Here is a 22,331-nt window from a genome sequence, read left to right as displayed (position 1 = left end):
CAACTTGTTCTTCCGAGGAAGCAGAGTATTTCTTAGTACTAAATTCATGTCTTGGGGCGCCTGGGTGGCTCAGTGGGTTAAGCATCTGCCTTTGGCTCAGGTCATGATCCTGGGGTCCTGGGATCAAGCCCCGCATCGGGCTCCCTGCTCAGTGGAGAGTCTGCTTCTCCTTCTCCCACTCCCCCTGCCTGTGTTCCTTCTCTTGCTCTCTCTCTCTCTCTCTCTCTCGCTCTGTGTCAGATAAATAGATAAAATCTTTAAAAAAAATAAATTTTATTTATTTATTTGAGAGAGAGAGTACGAGTGGGGTGGAGCAGAGGGAGAGGGAGGAGCAGACTCCCTGCTGAGCAGGGAGCCCGATGTGGGACTTGAACCCAGGACTCCCGGGATCAAGACTTGAGCAGAAGGCAGACGTTAAAACGGACGGAGCCACCCAGGCTCCCCTATTTGTTAGTACTAAGTCCTAAGTGGGGCTGAGAGCTAACAGCTTCCCCAACTACATTGATCCAGTTTGTTCCTTCATTTGTTCACTCTTTTAATCTTTCCTCAAACATTTATTATGTGCCCACTATATGCCACACACAGCATAGATGATAGAGGTAAACAGTAAACAAGACATAGTCCCTTCCCCGGGCTTACTGTCTAGAATCTGCAGAAGACGGAGGGTTGAGGGAACCGCTCCAAGGGACAGGTGAGCTCCACAGTGGAGCTTCAGAAGGAAGGGTTTCTCCAGTTAGCTGGCATTTCAAGTTGACGTTCAGAGCCCACAACCTCTAAATGGATGCCAGGATGCTGGCAGTATACTCCAACATGAGATGCCAGGAGGGGGCTAAGAAGAACAAAACGATGGGAGGCCGGCAGGGCTGAGGTTATTCCTGGAGTGGGGACAAGAGAGAAGTGATGTGTTAATTACACAGCTACTTCTTTGGGGAAGAAGGCCAATTCACCTGAGGCCAATTTACCGAATGGCAAATGCACCCAAGTACTTGTTTCTTTTCACTAGGAAGGTTTAAGCAATTCTTGTAAGATAGGATGGTCTCAACAGCTTTTTGAGGATGTGTGTGGTGTTTAGGGTGGCCTCTTTTCAAAGCGTGCTGGCATTTTATGCAAGATTCAATCTGTGTTTGCTTTGCTGTAATGGGAGGGGGCTGGGGCAGAGAGATCGGAACACCCTGGACTGCTGATCTAGAAGAGAGAGGAGATGGAGGGCAGGGAATGGGGATCTAGGGGAGTAAGAATATATTCATGAGGAGTACAGTCATTAAAAATATATATCCTTGAGGGCCAAGAATTCTTGGGAAAATATTTTTCTTGTGAATAATAATAAGCCAATTTATTATGCCCCTCAGTACCTTCTTTCTCTCTCTCTCACTATTCCACACCCCACCCGAGGCATCGTGAATCCATTGCTTCTAGCCAAGACTCTCCATCGATTCGGGGTCTCTAGGGCGCTGAGACTACAGGTGATATGAACTTCCTAGAGCTTAGAACTGGAATACGGATGTCTTCAAGTGACTTGGCATTGAGAAATATTTAAATTTAATTTTCATTTAGTAAATTTCATTTACTGAAAGCACGTACAATTTCATTTTTCCACAGTGAATTTTCCTTTTTCACAATAAAGAACAATTTGCATTTACATCTCATTTTGTGATTTTCAACATGCTCTATCTTGTCCTTAGAGAAAGTCTGAGTTCATTTAACTCGCTTATTCATACCCTCTCGTGTCCCAGAGAAAGTTGGAAGTCATCTGTAGAAAAACATAGAATTAAACAGAATAAAAAAAAAAATAGAGAAGGACCTTGCAGTGAAGGGGAAAAAGTGTAGTTGAATAAAGCCAGTGGGAAAGCAACTTGTTTCCATAAAGTCATTTGTAATTGCTAGAGCTGGGCTATGCCAGCCAAAAAAGAGAGGGAAACTGTGTTCATAAAAATAACATGGTCACTAGATGAAAAGAATAAATGCTCCGGATCACAGTTTTTCTTGGTCCAGAGACCTGAGAGAATGTTCCACAGCGTGTTCTTGTAAAAGGAACACTGTGTGTCTTAACGCCCGGTACCCCTGAAATTCAGTGGCAAAAGTGGCATGGTACGTTTCTCTCACCCGGTCCCTCTAATATCTGGCTTGGTAGGGTTTACAGGATTATACCAGAATACATTTTAATAGAAGCAGTTCTCTGAGGGGCTACAACAATGCAGTTCAAGTTTAGAGTTCCCCGCGGCTGGACCGGATCCAAAGACAACATCCAGGAATGGGTGGGCTCTTGGTCTTTCAGGCATTCCTCTGTGACTGTTGTTTCTTGGAATCCACTGTTTTAAAATGTGCAGCCGAGAACTTGGGGTAGAGTCTTTGGCAAGAACCTGAGGGGCTTTGAGTTGGCTCAGACAAAATCATTATCCTCATTTCACAGATGAAGAAACGGGACCTGGGAGAAGTTGATGATTATCCAAGGCCGTGTGGTCCATGGCAGAGCCAGGACTAAAGCCAGATTCTTCTGACTCTAAATCTAGGGCTCTTTCAAGCATTTCGTCTCTCTTCTCTAGCTTAAGTGGAATTCTATTAGAATTTTGAAATGGTAATTTATTTTAAACATCCACAATGCACTCCCTACTTAGATGTTCAATTTTGGGGTAAAAGAAGACATTGACTGTGGAGCTGAAGTCCCACCCCCCATTCTTTTGCCCTCACTCTGCAGTTGGTGGGTGTCATTCCTGACCCTGTATCTGTTCTTTTACCATATGTGTGTGTGTGTGTGTGTGTGTGTGTGTGTGTGTAAAATTTATATAAAGTACATAAATGACTTCATAGTGTATCAGTCCTTCTGCACTTGGCCCCCCCAGCCCCTTGCCCCATTATAGTTTTGATATATAACTGTGCTGATACTGGTTGGTCATTCATTTTAGCTGTGGCATCGTCTTCCTTGCATGAATCAACCACAGTTTATCCATTCTCCTACTGATGGGATTCAATTATTTCCACTTTTTTCTATTATAAGTGGTTCCGCCATGAACATTCTGGAATATGTCTGTGTCTTTGTGCAATATATTTTTTTTAAGATTTTATTTATTTGACAGAGAGAGACATAGCGACAGAGGGAACACAGCAGGGGGAGTGGGGGAGGGAGAAACAGGCTTCCCGCCCAACAGGGAGCCTGATGCGGGGCTCGATCCCAGGACCCTGGAATCATGACCTGAGCCGAAGGCAGACGCTTAATGACTGAACCACCCAGGCGCCCCTGTGCAATATTTTTTAAAAAATTGTATTTTCAGGTAATCTCTACACCCAATGTGGAGATCGAACTCACAACCCCAAGGTCAAGAGTTCCATGCTCCACCGAGTGAGCCAGCCAGGTGCCCCTCTGTGCAATTTTAGAGCATTTTTTAGTTGGCAGACATTGAAGTCACCAACAGTTGCAGCAGTCAGATGCTGAGTCCTCCTGGGAGAACCTTGCATCCACCCAAAATGCCGTTTGGGTCCATTTGCAGCCAACGCTGTTCTGGCCTCAGTGCGCCTGCCCTGGCCTCCAGCTCCTTGTACGTCTCTAGTCAGTTTGTTCAGGTTCTCAACTGTGGCCTGCTCCAAGCACCATTTATTTCTCAAGGACCCTACCCCACCCTCGCTCCCCCCTGCTCCCAAGAGATGATCTCACTTCTTATTTTCCTAAGAAAAATGAGGTCATCTGATGAGAGCTTCCTAAATCCCTCTCTCCCAAACTCCTCAGCATTTCCACCTAGAAGGATGTGAACAAGTCTTTATAAACCATAAATTCTTTTTTTTTTTTAAGTTTTTTTTTTTTTTAAAGATTTTATTTATTTATTTGACAGAGAGAGACACAGCGAGAGCAGGAACACAAGCAGGGGGAGTGGGAGAGGGAGAAGCAGGTCTCCTGCCGAGCAGGGAGCCTGATGCGGGACTTGATCCCAGGACCCTAGGATCATGACCTGAGCCGAAGGCAGACGCTTAACGACTGAGCCACCCAGGCGCCCTAAACCATAAATTCTTTATGGAACGAATGGAGGTATAATTTTTTTTCTTAAAGATTCTCAGACCTAAAATTGGAATTTTGTCTTACCAGGAGCTGCACTATCTTCAAAATCACTAATTCACATACCTTCTGGCCACAGCCTCCAGCAATTCTAGCTTAATTGTCACTGTCATGGTTCTGCAAGTTCACAGAGACATCAGTCTGGGTGCTTCTTCACTCTCTCTGTTCACCCCTTCCTGTCTGCAAGGCCTCTCTTTCCATTTCCTGCTCCCGTCAGCTCCTAGCCTAGACCTCTCCATCAGAGCCCTGCACGGATCTGCCTGGCTGTCATGTGGGAACTTTCCCTTTTCTCCTGTGTTTGAGATCTAGTGTCTGTTTTTCTCAGTTTTAGTTGACTTTTCTCTTTTGTTGGCATACTTTCTTTCCTCTTTCTTGTTTTACTTTCTTATTTTGTTGGAGTAAGTCTGCCAGTAGCTCTCTAAGAGTGAGTGCCTAGGACATGAATTTTTTGGAGCCTTGCATGTCAGGAAAGGACTTTTTTATGTCCTAACACTTGATTAATACTTCAGCTGGATATAGATTATAGGTTGAAAATCATCTTCTGATTTTTTAAAATTGTGGTAAAATAATACCTATGACATGAAATTTACCACTTTAATCATTTTTAAGTGTACAGTTCAGGGGTATTAAGTACATTCCCATTGTTGTGTGACCATCCCCACCATCCATCTCCAGATCTCTTTTTTCTTGCAAAACTGAAATTCTATACACATTAAATAATTAAAAATTAATTAAAAGTTAATTAAAACAATGAACTCCCCATTCCCCCTCCCACAGCCCCTGGCAACCACCATTGTACTTTCTGTGTCTGTCAATTTGACTATTGTCGGAACCTCATGTAAGTGGAATCATGCAGTATTTGTCTTTTTGTGACTGGCTTATTTCACTGAGCATCATGTTCTTCCGTGGCAGCCATGTTGTAGCATATGTCAGAATCTCCTTCTTTCTTAAGGCTGAATAATATTCCATCGTATGTACATGCCACATTTTGTTTATCTATTCATCCATGGGTGCACACTTGGGTTGCTTTAACCTTTGGCTACTGTGAATAATGCTGGCTATGAATATGGGTCTATATATATCTCTTTGAAACTCTGCTTTCAACTTTTTTTAAAGATTTTATTTATTTATTTGAGAGAGAGAATGAGAGATAGAGAGCACGAGAGGGAAGAGGGTCAGAGGGAGAAGCACACTCCCTGCCGAGCAGGGAGCCCGATGTGGGACTCGATCCCGGGACTCCAGGATCATGATCTGAGCCGAAGGCAGTCGCTTAACTGACTGAGCCACCCAGGCGCCCTGCTTTCAATTTTTTTGTGGGGATACCCAAAAGTGGAATTGCTGGATCATATGCTAATTCTATTTTTAGTTTTTTTTTTTTTAAGGAACCTCCACACTGTTTTTCATAGTGGCTGCACCATTTTATATTCCCACCAACAGTACACAAGGGTTCCAGTTTCTCCACATCCTTAACACTTGCTATATTCTGGATTTGTTTGTTTGTTTGTTTTGGATAGTAGTCATCCTAACGGGTTTGAGGTGGTATCTCATTGTGGTTTTGATTTGCATTTCCCTTTTGATTAATGATGTTGACCTCAAGTCCTTTGCCCATTTTAGTTGGGTTATTTTTTTGTTGTTAAGTTATGGGAGTTCTTTATATATTCTGGATATTAATTTCTTAGCAGGTATATGATTTACAAATATTTTCTCCCATTTCATGGGTTGCTCTTTTACTCTGTTGGTAGTATCCTTTAATGCACAGAAGTTTTTATTTTTTATTTGTTTATTTTTAAAGATTTATTTATTTATGTGAGAGAGAGAGAGAGAGAGAGGCATGGGGCAGAGGGAGAGAGTGAATCTCAAGCAGATTCCCTGCTGAGTGTGGAGCCTGACTCAGGGCTCGATCTCACGACCCTGACTGAAATCATGACCTGAGCTGAAATCAAGAGTCAGACATTTAATCCACTGAGCCTCCCAGGTGCCCCGATGAACAGAAATTTTTAATCTTAATGTAGTCCAATTTATTTTTTCTTGCCTGTGCTTTTGGAATCATATCAAAGAAATAGTTTCCAAATCCATTGTCATGAAGCTTTTGCTCTGTGTTTTCTTCTGAGAGTTTTATAGCATTAGCTTTTATGTTTAGGTTTTCTCAGAACTTTTAATATATTCCTCTCTGTCTTCTATCGTCCAATATAGTTATACAAAAGTCTGATGCTGTTCTGATTCTTGTTTCTTGGTGTGTGGTCTATTTTTTTTTTTTTTTTAATCTCTGGGAGATTCTTTATCCCAGCTCTTATGAAATTTTGCAATAACTTGCTTTGCTGAGAGTCTTTAAAAAATATTTTTGGGGACACTTACTATGCTCTTATCAGATGGAAATACTTGTCTTTCAGTTCTGGAAAATTTTCTTGTATTACTTCTTTGATTATTTCCTTCTCTGTGTTCTCAGAGATGTTAGACCCACTGGATTGGTCCTTTGAGCTTTATATTTCTTTTTTATAATTCTCTTTTTTGTTTATGGGAGATGTCTTATTTTATTTTCTAACCCTTTCACTGATCTTTTAAAATAGAACATAAAAAAGTTTTTTTTTTCATAATACCCTGTTCCAGTCTTGCTGCCTTACCCAGCTCCATTTTCTTGGTCCTGACTTGGTGTTCTTGGCTTAGCTTCCCATGGGGCATGAAGCATTTACTTTTGGGGGAGAAAAAGGTATATGCCCAAGTTACCTGAATTCAAAATAGAATAAGAATCTGTCCCTTGAAGCTGAAGCCATAATGTCTGATGTACATCTGAAATTTCAAAACTGAACTATACTGTCTCCAAACCTGTCCCACCTTTATCATTCTCTGCCTTGATTCATGGCTTCTCTGTCCTTCCTGATGCTTGAGCCAAAAATTTTGGTGACTTTTTTTTTTATTCTTCTCTTTCTCAGACACATGACATCAAATCCATCAGAACATCTTGTTGGTGCCATCTTCAAAATCTATATAGAATCTGACCACCAATCACTACTACTCTGGCAGCTCTGGTCCCAGCTAGCAGCATCTAGATTTCTGTCATTGCGTTTTATTATGAACATTCTCAAACATACAACAAAATTGCAAGAATTTTACACAAATACTTATTCTCAACACCTAGATTCCACCCTTAATGTTGTACCACCTTTGCCTTATCATTTATTAGCATCCACCCATCCCTCTGCCCATCCATTCTGTAATAACCTTTTAACTTCATTCCTAGTCCCATGTTTTGTTCCTAACATATCAATCCAGGTGATAATTTTGAAACGTAAGTCAAATCGTGTCTCCCCCCTGCTGAAAACCCTCATACAGCTGCCCATTTCACTACTACTGACTCTATAGTTTTTATGATTCCCAAAAGGGAAGATTGCCTTGGTAACTTACAGATTCTGGTGGAATTGTGAATTCATACTGAGCTTCTCACGTGCATTTGCATCACTGATGGTGAAATTGACTTTTGTCTTTGGAGGAAATAAAACGAACTGTACTGCTGTTCAGGAGGGCTATAATTAAAATCTTCAACCATTTGTTCCTGCCAAGGTAGTTTTCTTGCATTTTGCTCTTCATTTCATCATGTGTGTGGGTGTGGATGTTTGTAAACAAGACTAAATCTGATCTCGTAAGTGCTTTCTAAAATTAATTCTGTCTAATAGAATATGACTTTTGCTTGGGTATTTTTTTTAAATGGAAATAGAAGTTTATTGAATATACTGCAAGGGTAGCAGGTAGGACAGCAAAGGAAAGACTCTTCTGCTGCTTGGGTATTATTAAAAATCCAATGAGTAAAGAAAAAGCTAGTGAAATGTGTTAGCGGCATGCAAAACAAAAACTTTAAAATATATCTCTTGTTATATGTACATTGTCATGTGAAGGTATGAAATGGAAGAAATGGTGATTCTGTTTGTAACTGATATTGTGAAGTCTTTTATGAGTTTCATTTTTTTTTAAGATTTTATTTTTATTTATTTGACAGAGAGAGAGACACACAGCGAGAGAGGGAACACAAGCAGAGGCAGAGGGAGAGGGAGAAGCAGGCTTCCCGCTGAGCAGGGAGCCGGATGTGGGGCTCTATCCCAGGATCCTGGGATCATGACCTGAGCCGAAGGCAGATGCTTAACGACTGAGCCACCCAGGCACCCCCTTTTATGAGTTTTAAAATGAAGTTCATTTTATGGGGTCCTTTTTTTAAAAAAAGTCAATTATGATCAATTTCAGTTTTTATTTTTCCCTTAAGTTTTCTTTTCTTTCTTACATTTGCCTCTGGGTTTCTCTTTTGTGTTTGTTTTGATCTCTTTCATTCTTGGAGGCTTTCCCTTGATGTCTGGTAATCGTTGACTGTCTGTCTGCTCATATTTAAGAGTGAGGAATGAAAAAGCCAATTAATGGGATTTCACAGTAGGGTGATGTGGCAGGGACCTGACCTTTCCATTTAAGAACACCAAATATCAGTATCTGGAGGTCTTTTCTAGGGGAAAGGGGTGGATCCTGATCCAGAACAGGATCCTCTGAAATCCCACCTGTGGGTATAGCTAGGGATCTGGAGAATAGATCTGGCTGCAGGTGCTGTTGGAGGAGGAGGGTGGGTGAGGGTTGGGGGTCCTACTGTTGCTGTGGAGACATGTCTAAAATCTTGCTATCAGCCCTGATCTCCAGCATACTGGGTTTTGTTTGTTTGTTTCTTTGTTTTTGTTTTTAGACCTAAGTCTCATCCTCATCTTTTGCTATATCTCTTGCCACCATGATCCACTCCTCTTAGGGATTCTTCAAAGATAGGGATGGGGAAGCTGGAGTTAATAGGAAAGCCAGGAATCTTTGGTAGCAATTTAGGGAAAAAATATAATGAGGTCACGGGCAGAGGTGATGACTAAAGGAATGAAGAGATATATGTGGAAAAGAAGTAACCCAAACCATTGTCCATACTTAGAACTTGAAACCATATCCAGGGCTTTGGGGAGATTGGCAACCTGGTGGTAACAAAGGCAGGAAGCCTTCACTGGGGGAATTATGATCTTTAGAAAATTTCAGTGTGTGGTAGAAGGGCAAAATTTCAAGGTTAGAATGTACTGATGGAAAGGAAAAGTAATTACTTCCTGCGTGCAGGCTTTCTAGATCTGTGCTAATTTAACACATCAGCATTCCTAGTCTGAGAAGTTTTCATCCTTAAGTTTTTCTTTTTTTTCCTTTTCATTTTAGTATTGTGAGGAGGTTTTAATTTTTCCTGCTGATTAAGAGATGGGAGAATCCTGATAAATTCTTTTCACAGATCATAGGAAATACCATTTATATACTGTCGTGCATCTACCACAGTAAGCACTCAATAAATGTTAGTTGTTGCTGTGGTTTTTACGTTTTATGTGCTTTTTTAATTGAATTCCAACAGCCACCCTATAAGATACACACTATCATTCCCGTTCTGCAGCAGTGGACCCTGCAGTTCAGAGCAGGTGGGACTTGGTCAAGGCCAACACAAAGCTCTTTTAGGGAAGTGGCTCCATTCAGCCAAAATGTTGTTACCAGGGTTGGAGCGGGTGGGTTAGTGGCACAGTTGCTATTGGCTGGTGAGTGACATGCTTTGTTGTGAGCTAACAAGCGCAGCAGTATTATATCCAGAGAAGTGCTACATACTTGTTTTCCAAAAGTGTAGTGAGTGGTTAGAATTGATGAATTGATTGTTCCAGCATTTTGTGGTGGTCATTAGAAAAATAAAGTGCCTGAAAAGAGATAGCAGCATGGAGCTTAAAAATGACCGGGTCTGATTTTTCCGAAGACATCCAGAGGGCAACAGACACATGAAAAGATGCTCAACGTCACTCCTCATCAGGGCAATGCAAATCAAAACCACAGTGACATATCATCTCACACCTGTCAGAATGGCTAGAATAAAAAAGACAAGAAATAACAAGTGTTGGTGAAGATGTGGAGAAAAAGGAACCCTCACGTACTGTTGGGAATGCAGAGTGGTGCAGCTGCTGTGGAAAACAGTATGGAGGTTCCTCAAAACATTAAAAATAGAATCACCATATGATTCAGTAATTCCACTACTAGATATTTACCCAAAGAAGATGAAAACACTAATTCAAAAAAATATATGCACTCCTGTTTATTGCAGTATTATTTACAATAGCCAAGATACGGAAGCTACCCAAATGTCCATCAATAGATGAATGCATAAAGATGTGGTGTAGATATACAATGGAGTGTTGCCATTTGAGACAACACGGATGGACCTGGAGGGTACTATGCTAGGTGAAAGAAGTCAGAGAAAGACAAATGCCATATGATTTCACTTTCATGTAGAATCATGTAGAATCTAAACAAACAAAAAGCGGAAACAGACCCATAATACAGAAAACAAACTGATGGTTGCCTGAGGGGAGAGATGTCGGGGGTGCACAAAATGGGTAAAGGGCAGCGAGAGACAGCCTTCTGGTTATGGAAAGAATAAGTCACGGCGATAAAAGGTACAGCAGACAAAGTACAGTATAGGTTGTGTAGTGACATGGTAGCTACGCCTGTGGTGAGCACAGCATAATGTGTAGACTTGTGGAATCACTGTGTTGTCCGGCCGAAACTTATGTAACATTGGGTGTCAACTGTACTTCAATTAAAAAAAATCACTTGGTCTGCGAATTTGTAGCAATAGCTTCTGGTTCAGGGGTGATGAGAGGACAGGTTATAACAGAATTAGGAAAAGTTGATGGAAAAAGATGAAGAAACTTACTGCATATGTGCCACCAGCTTTCTTCTGTGAGCTTGTAAGCAGATCAAAGCTGGTACCTGTCAGTTGCTAGGAATAGCGCTGTAACTCAGCCGACAAAGGGACATCCTTTGGAATTGCTAGGTAGATCATAAATAATGCGGTGCCAGTGAAGACTAGGAAAAAATGATGGGAAAAAATGATGACCTTCCAATCACCCCATTAACGAATTACCTGTGTGCCTACTTCGTCCTGTCATGCTATACTTTCTGATCAGGCTCTGAAGATGAGATAGAAGTCTCTTTCCTCCCGCTGACACAGTTTTCCAGTGCTCAAAAATAAGAGACCCGTTGAGCTATGAAAAAGATTTTTAGGAATCTTTTCTAGAAATTTCTGACAAAGCCAGAAAAGTTTTCTAATATTTAATTTGTGTCAAGAGAGTATTTTCCTCATTATGAAGATATACAGGTTCCATAGCAAATAAATTGGAGAACTGACCCTGAACTAAATAATACCTTATTCCCCATTTTCTTGTCCTTTCATTAAAATAAAAACAAACATGTTTCTCTTACTGGAGCAGAAATATGCATTCACCATTTGAAATTTTAAAAATGCAGATAAGCAAAAGGAAGGAAATAAAAATCATCAATAATTCTGTTCATGAGACATAATCTCTATTCAAATTTTATTTTTGAGTTGAAAAATTCTAATCATAATAATCCAAAGTAAATGCCAATCTCTCTTTCTTTTTCTTTCTTTCTTTCTTTCTTTCTTTCTTTCTTTCTTTCTTTCTTTCTTTCTTTCTTTCTTTCTCTTTCTTTCTTCTTTCTTTCTTTCTTTCTTTCTTTCTTTCTTTCTTTCTTTCTCTTTCTTTCTTTCTTTCTTTCTTTCTTTCTTTCTTTCTTTCTTTCTTTCTTCTTTCTTTCTTTCTTTCTTTCTTTCTTTCTTTCTCTCTTTAAGATTTTATTTATTTATTTGAGACAGAGTGTGGGCACACAAGCAGGGAGAGGGGGAAACAGACTCCCCGCTGAGTGACATGGGGCTCCATCCCAGGACCCTGGGATCATGACCTGAGCCAAAGGCAGAATTTTAACGGACTGAGCCACCCAGGAGCCCCTCAACATTTCTTTAAAAAATGGAAATTCTCTAGTGTTTGAGGTTTCAGAGACACCAGAAGAATATTAAGATTTATTGCCTAAGCAAACCACAGCCATTTCAAAATAGCTATGCCATTTATAAAAGTGTGCCTATTGATTTATATGAATTTTAAAAACACAATTCCACACCATTCCACTTGATTTAGAATCTTTAATGCCACTACATTCTTTTTTTTTTTAAAGATTTTATTTATTTATTTGAGAGAGAAAGAATGAGAGATAGAAAGCACGAGAGGGAAGAGGGTCAGAGGGAGAAGCAGACTCCCTGCTGAGCAGGGAGCCTGATGTGGGACTCGATCCCGGGACTCCCGGATTGTGACCTGAGCCGAAGACAGTCGCTTAACCAACTGAGCCACCCAGGCGCCCAATGCCACTACATTAATTCTTTACCCAGTCTTTAGTTAGGTGCCTGAAGATTGGTTAGGTGCCTGAAGATGGTCCATTATTTTCGTTTGTGTAACTTTTATTTGAAAAGGAAAAGTCAGGCTCTGAGGAGCCCCTGGAAAGGGCTCTTCTGTGCTGATTCTTTCTGCACTGGGAAGAATGCTCTCTGCACTGGGAAGTTGGAACACAGATGAGATGGCCTTGGGCAGTTTGGTTGCTAGACCCTGGTGACTCTGTGAGCCCGGGACACGCCCTTGTTCCTCTTTCTGCCTTCCTTTTCCACACCCTTTCTAGCTTCTCAATTCAGACCCCGAGAAATCTCTCAAAGCTTTTTTTCTACTTTGTTCCAGTTTTTCATGGGCCCTATTTAGCAAGTAAATTCCTCTCTGGAGATGTTGACTGTTTCTCACCAAAACCAGTTGTGTTGGAAATATCATCATAAATTGTCTTCAGTCAGGGCCTTATGACTTTGGCAGCACGTTCTGAGAAATAATGGTACTAAGACAATATTTGGGTTAATAATCTAACACTTCCAACTGATTCAGTCTTTAAAGTTTAGTTTTACTTTTTTTTAAGATTTTATTTATTTATCTGTCTTGAGAGCACAAGCAGGGGGAGCGGCAGGCGGAGGGAGAAGCAGACTCACCGCTGAGCAAGGAGCCCAACGCGGGACTCCATCCCAGGATCCTGGGGTCATGACCTGAGCCGAACGCACACGCTTAACAGACTGAGCCACCCAGGCGCCCCAGTTTAGTTTTACTTTTGATGGACATATTTTAGAAGCTCTAAGAAATTCTTCAGTAAATAAAAAATTACTATATTTTATTGACTTGCTTGCTAATAAATTTTCCCTGTTAAAAACAGAAACCTCTTGGGCAAATACAGTTAACCCTTGAACATCATGAGGGTGAGAGGCACTGATCCCCCTCGCCTCACCACACACACAGTTGAAAATCCATATATAACTTGACTCTCCCCAAACTTAACTACTAATAGCCTACTATTGAAGCCTTACTGGTAACAGTCAATTAACACATATTTCGTATGTTATATGTATTACATACTATATTCTTTTAATCAAGTGAGCTATAGAAAAGGAAATGTTAAGAAAATCATAAAGAAGAGAAAATGTATTTTTAGCACTGTAAAATATCTTTGCGCAGTTCAAACCCATGTTCAGGGGTCAGCTGTGGTTATTTTAAGGTCTACACTTCTTTCACTAATACATTCTTTTTCTTCAGCTTTAATTTACAATGTTGTTAATCTCACCTACCAGTTTAGCACGGAAACAGTTGATTCTCTGGTTAGCAATTTGTTCTCTATTGTTCTGTTTTTATTTTAAAGTCTTCCCTCTCCATTTAATACCTTATATTTGATGAATAGTGAATGGCAATGAGTGATGTCTCAGAGACATTCTTATTAAATTCCAGGTATTATTTGAATAATGCTAATGGGATCATTTGGAGTGAAATGCTGTTTTATAATAAGTGCTCTCCTGACAGTCACATCTCTCCGGCTTCAGGTGTGGGGCGTGCCTTCTCCTTTGCTTCCACAGCACCTTCTACATACATTTATTAGAGGATTTCACTCAGTATTGTGTTCATTTGTCATTCTCAGAAAATTGAATTCCTTGGGGCACCTGGGTGGCTCTGTTGGGCGACTGAGTCTTGATTTCAGCTTGGGTCATGATCTCAGGGTTGTGGGGATGAGCCCGGTATTGGGCTCTGTGCAAGCATGGAGCCTGCTTAAGATTCTCTCCCGCTCTGCCCTACCCCGGCCCTGTTGGCATGTGCATTCTCTCTATCTCTAAAAAAAAAGAAAAAAAAAAGATTGATTCCTTGAGAGCAGGAGCTATCCTGTTTAAACACTTGTTGAACAAATGAATGACAAAAAGAGTAGATAAAATATGGCAGTTTTAGCTAGCTCTATGAGGTACCAGCATGTATTGGTTAAGAACGTAGACTCTGAAGCCCAAACTACCTGGATTCAAATCTTTGTTTCATCATTTATTAGCTATGTGTCCATAGACAACTGTATGTGACATTTTGTTTTGGTTTTTCAAATATGGGGATAATTAGAGTACCCAGCTCTTACAGTTGTTATAAAGATTAAATGAGGTTGTATATGCAAAATGCTCAGAACAGTGCCTATGTATAGTAAGTGCTATGTAAGTATTTGCTGCCATTGCTATTATCCTCCCTTTAAAAATATAGTTTTGGCATGGAATAGTGGATGCCCTTAGGAAATTCATTCAGGAATTCAGTTTTTCTCCTGTTAATCATGAAGAAGTGTTTTGTGTTCACTTTGGGTTCAGGAGCCCTTGGGTATGGGAAGGGGTAGTAGAGGTCCTCAATACATCAAAAGGTGAGAACATTTGTAGCTTTATCAATCATCAGGCTACACAGGCTCACTTGAACAGCATTTTCATTTTGGTTAGTATTATCAACTCAGTATAGTAACACTGTTAAATCAGGCAGGCTCTGATTCATCTTAATTCCAAGGATAAGACAAATTAATTATTAACTAACAGTTTATTTGGTAGGTAAAATCTTTAACAACAGTGATCCATGGAAGAGATAACAAAGGAGTTTTGGATGATAAACAGAGTGGGGAAGACGGAAGTGAAAGTTTTGTTTTGTTTTGTTTTGTTTGCAACTTCTAAGATTTTATTAACATGAGTTTTTAAAAACAAGCATCCATACCAGTGTGGGGGTGAGGATGGGAGAAGAGGAGAGAGCCGGACAGGGCAGTGGAAGGAATTCTCCTCATTGGCATTACAGCTCCAGGTTCATTCCATCCTAGATTGCATAGTTCCCCCAGAGACATGTTGTCCTTAAAAATCGTGTACCACTTCTTCAGGATGATCTTCTTCCAGTGGGTGCCATTTTGGCCTGTGATCAGCTTCTTAAGGTCCTCCATTTTTTCATCAGTGTTGCACTTGATGGGCCCCTCACTCCTTAGCTGGTCATTACAAACAACCTCGATCAGGAAATGCCTGGAACCCCGCCAACGCCACAACCTCTTCACTCAAGGCCCGAAAGATTTTTGAAGTCTGACTCTAGCATTAACTGTTGGGTGATTTTTATTCTTTGTATAAAATGGTCTGTTGGATATGATTGATTGTATCTGTTGGGCTCAGGTTTATTTTTAGTTGTCTCCCTCCCAATACCTTATTATAGAGAATTTCTAATGTACAGGAAAGGCAAAGGCTTTTACAGTGAACACCCATAATATTCTCAACACACAGATTCTACCACTAATGTTTTGCTCTACTTGCTCGATCAGGTATCTGTACATTTGTCCATTCTTCTATTCATTCCCTAATACATTTTATTTTATTTTTTTAAAGATTTTATTTATTTATTTGACAGAGAGAGAGGGAGACAGTGAGAGAGGGAACACAAGCAGGGGGAGTGGGAGAGGGAGAAGCAGGCTTCCCGCGGAGCAGGGAGCCTGATACGGGACTCGATCCCAGGACGCTGGGATCATGACACAAGTCGAAGGCAGACACTTAACAACTGAGCCACCCAGGCGCCCCTCCCTAGTACATTTTATATTTTTATATACTTGGTTAGGTTTATTTTGATAAGAAAGTCATCATCTGTGTGGGAAAAGTCAAGTTTTTCAGCCCTCAGGATACTAACAGTGGCAAACACATACATGAAGCAGTAGAGTTGCACAGCAAGAATTAACTCTTACTGGAAGCATTCTTTAAGAGTCAAAGTGGGGGTTGAGAGAGAAATGTGTGGAAAAGTAAGTGCTTGGGAAAATAATTCAATATAATAGATAATCTCATCCAAACATTCTTTTTGATATACTTTTTTTTAGTTTCACTTTGCAAGCTATGCAAGCTCAGTTATTGTTTCCAGTGAATGGCAACATTTATGGAGCAAAAAGGAACTAAGTTAAATAAAAAGTTATAAAGAAAATTCTTGCAGGTTGAAGTGAACAATAAAATGCACACAAAGGCTGAAGATGTTAGTTTGTGTCAACTCTCCTTCCTCTAAAAGCAAGTTATGGGTTCTCACTGGGTAGCTTTCCTTTTCCCCACCAGAGTAGAATCCACAGTGCTAGCTCGTTGGGAGTCTTTCCAGCAACTTGGATAGGTCACAGGGCAAAATCTTGATTATGATTCAAAAAAGAAGGCGTAGTCACTTGTTCCTCAGGAACTACGGAAACACTCACTAGAAAACTGCTTCTGTTGAAGGGTGGTTTTCGTTTGTTGTTGCTCTCTGGCAATGCATGTTTACTAGAAATGCCGACTTGCAGTCACTAATGAGCATTTCTCCCTTTTACTTTTAGTTCACTTCTTTAACTGAGATGGATATGATATGATATGATATAATCTCCGTTGAGTCAAAGGATGGCATCAAGTCCTGTGCCTCCCACCGAGGATGAACAGGTTTCCTTGGGCATCGATGATCGCCATATTTCACTGCAAGGTAACTGAGATTGGGTGGGGGTAACACCCATAGTAACTGTGGAAACCTTACCCCCATCTTTCCATCTACTGCTCTCTGTCTCTCTTTTTAGTTTTCCAATTGTAGAACCTTTCAGTATATGTAAATGTCTTTATTGCTACCTCAGCTCTCTAAGAAAGTAAGAAATACCTGCAAGGAATTTGGTATCACGGTTTCTCACTCTGAGTGTATGTATTTTATTTGTAGTGAAGACAGTTAACCATGGTTTGCTTGGAATTGTTTGCACTTATTTTGCATCTTTTTGCATAGCCTCTTTTATTTATTTGTTTATTTATTTATTTTAAAGATTTATTTATTTATTTGAGAGAGAGAGAATGAGAGATAGAGAGCACGAGAGGGAAGAGGGTAAGAGGGAGAAGCATACCCCCCGCTGAGCAGGGAGCCCGATACGGGACTCGATCCAGGGACTCCAGGATCATGACTTGAGCCGAAGGCAGTCGATTAACCAACTGAGCCACCCAGGCGCCCTGCATAGCCTCTTTTAAATGTACATCCTTATTTTGCACAAAAAGAAAAGAACAGTAGTATGATCGTAAGTGAATGACCCTTCAATCCTGTGAATTCTGTGTGCATTTATGCAGACTCAGCACTGTCTGTATTTTTTTTTTTAAGTGCTTCTTGTGGAGTTTAACAATATTTGTTTTGTACTTTGAAAATTCATTAGATTTTTCACCTTTATTGATAAAGCAAATTTTGAAGTTGAGTAAAGTTAGCTAGTATAAAAGAAATAAGGCCATGGTAAGCCTTTGAAATATTTTATGAGACTCTGTATTTTAAAGTAATCTTTGAGATTATGTACAGTTTTTATTTATTTGAGAGAGAGAGAGAGAGAAAAAGAGAGCAGGGGAGGAGCAGAGGAAGGAAGGATAAGCAGACCTCATGCTGAGTGCAGAGCCTGACATGGGGCTCGATCCCAGGGCCCTGAGATCATGACCTGAGCTGAAATCAAGAGTTGGACGCTTGGGCGCCTCAGTTGGTTAAGCGACTGCCTTCGGCTCAGGTCATGATCCCGGAGTCCTGGGATCGAGTCCCATATCAGGCTCCCGGCTCAGTGGGGAGCCTGCTTCTCCCTCTGACCCTTTCCCCTCTCATGCTGTTTCTCTCTCTCTCTCTCTCTCAAATAAATAAATAAAATCTTAAAAAAAAAAAGAGCTGGACGCTTAACTGACTGAGCAACCCAGGTGCCCCGAGATTATGTACAGTTTTATACAACATTTTAGAATGTTACTTAGAAGCCATAGATTTTGAGTCATTTATTTTTATTTATTTTTCACTTTATTTTTTATTGAGGTGTAATTGACACACAACATCTTATTAGTTTCAGGTATACAACATAATGATTTAATATTTGTATATACTGTGAAATGATCACCACAGTAAGTCTGTTTAATATCCATTACCATGCATAATTATAGATTTTGTTTTCTTATGATGAGAACTTTTTAGATTAGCAATTTTCAAATACACTATACAGTGTTACTAACTACAGTTGCCATGCTGTCCATTCCTTGTATTTGTGTCATTCATGACAAAGATCCCAAAATGACTTTCTTTTCTGATACTTTCTTTTTAATTAAAAATATGTTTTGGATGGTTAGCTTCTTGACTTTGGGGTCAAGAGCTATTGCAATAGGCTACACCTACATGTATCGGGCTTTTTTTTTTTTTTAAAGATTTTATTTATTTATTTGACAGAGAGAGACACAGCGAGAGAGGGAACACAAGCAGGGGAGTGGGAGAGGGAGAAGCAGGCTTCCCGCGGAGCAGGGAGCCCGATGCGGGCCTCGATCCCAGGACCCTGGGATCATGACTCGAGCCGAAGGCAGATGCTCAATGACTGAGCCACCCAGGCGCCACCATGAATCGGGCTTTTAAAAATAAATATCATGTAATTTGTATAGACTAAGAAACATGTAATATGTTGAAGTAGTACTTGAGGTAAGAATTTAAAAAAATTTCAGTAAGTACATTTTTTATAGTGTCATATAATACCCATAAGCAACTGGAATTAAATTTTCACTTAACTGGGTGAGGAGATGGGTAGAATAGACGAGGGGATTAAGGAGGGCACTTGTGGTGATGAGCACTGGGTGATGCACAGAAGTGCTGAGTCTCTGTATTGTACACCTGAAACTAATATAACGCTGTATGTTAACTCTACTGGAACTTAAAATAAAATAAAATTACATTAAAATTGTTTCATTTAACTGTGGGAAAAAGAAGCCCTGATGTTCTTGTTTTTCCTCTGAAGTTTTGGTTGCATGTGAGTAATAACTCATATGACCTAAAACATATCAGGAAGAGGTGCATCAATAAATAGTAAGATAAACCTAATTTCTATTGCTGGCTCTGGCACTTACTAGTTCTTTGAACTTGGACAAAAGACTATCTGTTTTGAGTCACAGTTTGCTCATATTTCAAATACGGGTGGTAATGCCTATGTTGCACCTATGTTTTGAAGATGAACAATAATGCATAATGCATGCAAAGGGCCTAGCTCAGTACCTGACACAGAGTAGGAGTTTAATAAATGCAATGTAACTTCTTTTTGAATATTTACAGTCAAAATCTTTGTCCCAAAAGGTTTCTTTTGTCTAGGAGCACCTTGTCTTCTTGTCTAGGAGCACCCAGCTAGAGTAGAAACGGCTTAGTGTATAGAAAAAAATTGTCAACCAGAGTCTGGTTTTACTGTTTTGTTTTGTTTTGACAATTCTATTCAATGGTTTCCTATCTATCCTAGGATAGTCTGGACTTCTTGGTGTGGTTCACAGGCTGGTGCTCCTTTTTCTCTGTCCCCTTCTCCCGCCTCACCCCTATCATCACCCTGTGGTCTAGCTGTACAGCTGCCCGAGGGCCCACACCCCCCCTGCCTGTGTGCTTTGGTTCAGGCTGTCCCCCGGCAGTACCCCCCCACCCCCCGTGTCCTCCTCCCCCTGGAAGAAGTCCAGCTTGCCTATCCCTCATCCATCCCTTACCCATCCCAAAGTCAGCCAGACTCAGCCTCCTCCTGAGCCCTGCTCTCTCTCTGGCTGAGATTCACACTCCCGTCTCTTCTCCCAAAGTACTTATTTTAGCACTTACAGTATTGTAAGTTTATATTGGATTATGGTATTATAATTATAATTATATTTCATAATGTTTTCTTCCTCACTGCAGTGCACTCCAAGACTTTTATGTCACAGGCTCTAGCTTACATAACACTCTTAGGCACATGATCTCATTCAGTCCTCAGATAGATATCTTTATCTTGGAGGTACGGAGAATGAAGCTGTGGCTCAGGAAAACGGAACTAATCTCCCAGAGTCACACAGCTAGTGAGCAGCAGAGCCGGGGTGTGACCTGGAGGATAGTTTTCTTTCCACTGCACCATCCCCCTCACATGTCAACACATGTAGACACATTCGAAGAACAATTTGAAAAAGGAATTTCCCTAACACTCTCTTTGGAAAGTCTACTTAAATCTTAATCCATGGGATGGATTGGCATCCTCAAGTAACATTAATGATCTCAGGTTTGTAAGTAGCTTAAAACAATTAGCAAGTTACTGAGAAACGAGTGGTTTCTTATAGCATGTTTTGAATTATACTAAGTTAATACAATCTGCTTTACAGTAAGAGATGAATATGGACTGTGTGGCAATGGGAATGTGATATACATGCACTACCAATGTGAATGATTTTTCTTTATAACCCATTTAGGGGAACATGGTGCTGGATGCATCACTCTGTGGGGGGAGGGGTGGAAAGCCAATACTGTACTGTGGTCAGGTTTACACCAGGTGAGTGCTGCTCACATTAGCCAGGTACACTCAGGGATGTCAACCGTGACTATAGAATGATGGCTTAACTGTGAAATGAATAGATTTCTCAAGGTTAAGTTCTATATTATTATTAGCAGATTTATAATTCTTTGAGCCTGAGTTGAAGAAAGAAGGAGAGAAAGAAAGGAAGAAAGAGTGAGGAAGGAAGGGACGGAGGGAGGGAAGAAGGAACTTATATATATTTCTGAAGGTAACTTTGGTTTCATACCAGGATTATTAGCTATTTGGACAAAAAATTGATAGATGATATTATGTAACTTAGCTACTCCTGAATGGCAGGCTGTTGGCAATAGTCTTAAAAGCATTTGGCTTTGTACACTATGTTATCAGACCTGTATTTCACAAAATTCACATGTGCTTAATGATCCTTGGAGTAATATGAGAAAAAAGAGATTTTATGTAATATGAGAGGCTCAGGTCACCACTCGTAAGGAAGTTTTTTCCTTCCAATTTCAGAACATTTTTTTAGAGACAGAGCCCTATTTAACTTATAACGCCTACTTTATTTTAGCCAAACATATCTAAGATAAGACAATTATGCCATACCCTGACTTGGAATAATATAGTCAAGAAAAAATTAAGATGTCTGCATTGAAATGTAGTGAGTCATCGTTGATATGCTATGAAAGCAGAAACAGATTTCCATGTGTGCAGGGCCTACAATGAATCAGGCCCAGGAAATCAGGCAGTTCTTTGCTGAGATTCATAAAGCAGGACAGCAAACAAGCAACTTCATGTATCTTTTTGTTCATCTTTTGTGTGATCTTTGAGAAAATGTCCTTATGAAGGGGATGAAGGGATTTTTGAAGGCCCTTACTGTAGGGAGATATTTATGTTCTCAGTCTAGTAAGGAGCATAGTGTTGAAATGTTTGGATTGTTGGGAAGGGAAAGAAATGGCATTGGTGAATTTGAGCAGCTTAATGTAAAAATGGAATTTATCTTAGTTTAGTGCATATTATACTACTACAGATGGTCCACATTTTAAATAAAGTGATATATGAAAGTTCAGGCTATGAAAATAATAAACATAATTTTATTATGTTTAATAATTTAACAATTATTTGCTTTACCAAAGGGTCCATTATAGAATTTCTTTAAATCTTTCCATTGGCTTTGTTATGTGGCAAAATAACAGGTGCTTTCTTTCATTTTTATCCTAAGAAAATAGTAAATACATATTTTGTATGAAACACCGGTGCCGAGCTCTTCAGGTGGGGAAAGGTGTGTTGAGGGAACAATTCTTCAGAGTATTGGATAGCTATGATTGTGGAAGCAGTAACGGGTGAAGTTGGATGAGTATCACAGAATTTTCAAGTTGGAAGGGGCCTTCTTTGCCATTCAATTTAATTTGAGACCAAACTAGGAATTTCTTCAGTCATATTTCTGCGACTGAGATCCCTGAGGGAGCTGAATCCAAACTCAAGAAGTTTGGGGATTTTTGCCTTTAGGCAGTGGGTAGCTACCGGGTCGTGAGAGTGAGAGTATGGTTGGAGGTCAAAATTGTACTTTAGGAGGTCAGTCTGGCTTTGGGGGTGTAGGGAGACTTGAAGTGGGCCAGAGAGTGGAGTAGGAGAAGCCAGTTGGAAAGGTTTGCACACATCTGGGTGTTGGGTAACATTTGCCTGGATCGGAGGTAAGCGGTGAATCTGAAAGTAGGGACAAATGTGAAAACTGTCAGGGTGGAGGGCTCAGCGGGATTCTGAAACTACTGAATATGGATCCTAGTTA

The 22,331-nt window shown here is 40.3% G+C and overlaps 1 protein-coding gene and 1 pseudogene across 1 annotated transcript in view; one reads left to right on the top strand and one right to left on the bottom strand.

The window, feature by feature from the left end:
- SYNE2 (spectrin repeat containing nuclear envelope protein 2) overlaps positions 1-22,331 on the top strand; it is a 313,984-nt gene that overhangs the window by 35,988 nt on the left and 255,665 nt on the right. The window contains 1 exon segment of the mRNA XM_035727838.1: positions 16,604-16,743. Within this exon segment, the coding sequence (XP_035583731.1) occupies positions 16,665-16,743 (79 nt within the window). The 5' untranslated portion in view covers positions 16,604-16,664.
- LOC113909331 lies at positions 15,076-15,963 on the bottom strand (annotated as a pseudogene).

This window comes from Zalophus californianus, chromosome 6 (genome assembly GCF_009762305.2).
Source record: "Zalophus californianus isolate mZalCal1 chromosome 6, mZalCal1.pri.v2, whole genome shotgun sequence".
NCBI classification, from domain to species: Eukaryota; Metazoa; Chordata; class Mammalia; order Carnivora; family Otariidae; genus Zalophus; species Zalophus californianus.
The sequence above is the reverse complement of the archived record's forward strand: the minus strand, read 5'-3'. Positions and strand labels throughout refer to the sequence as shown.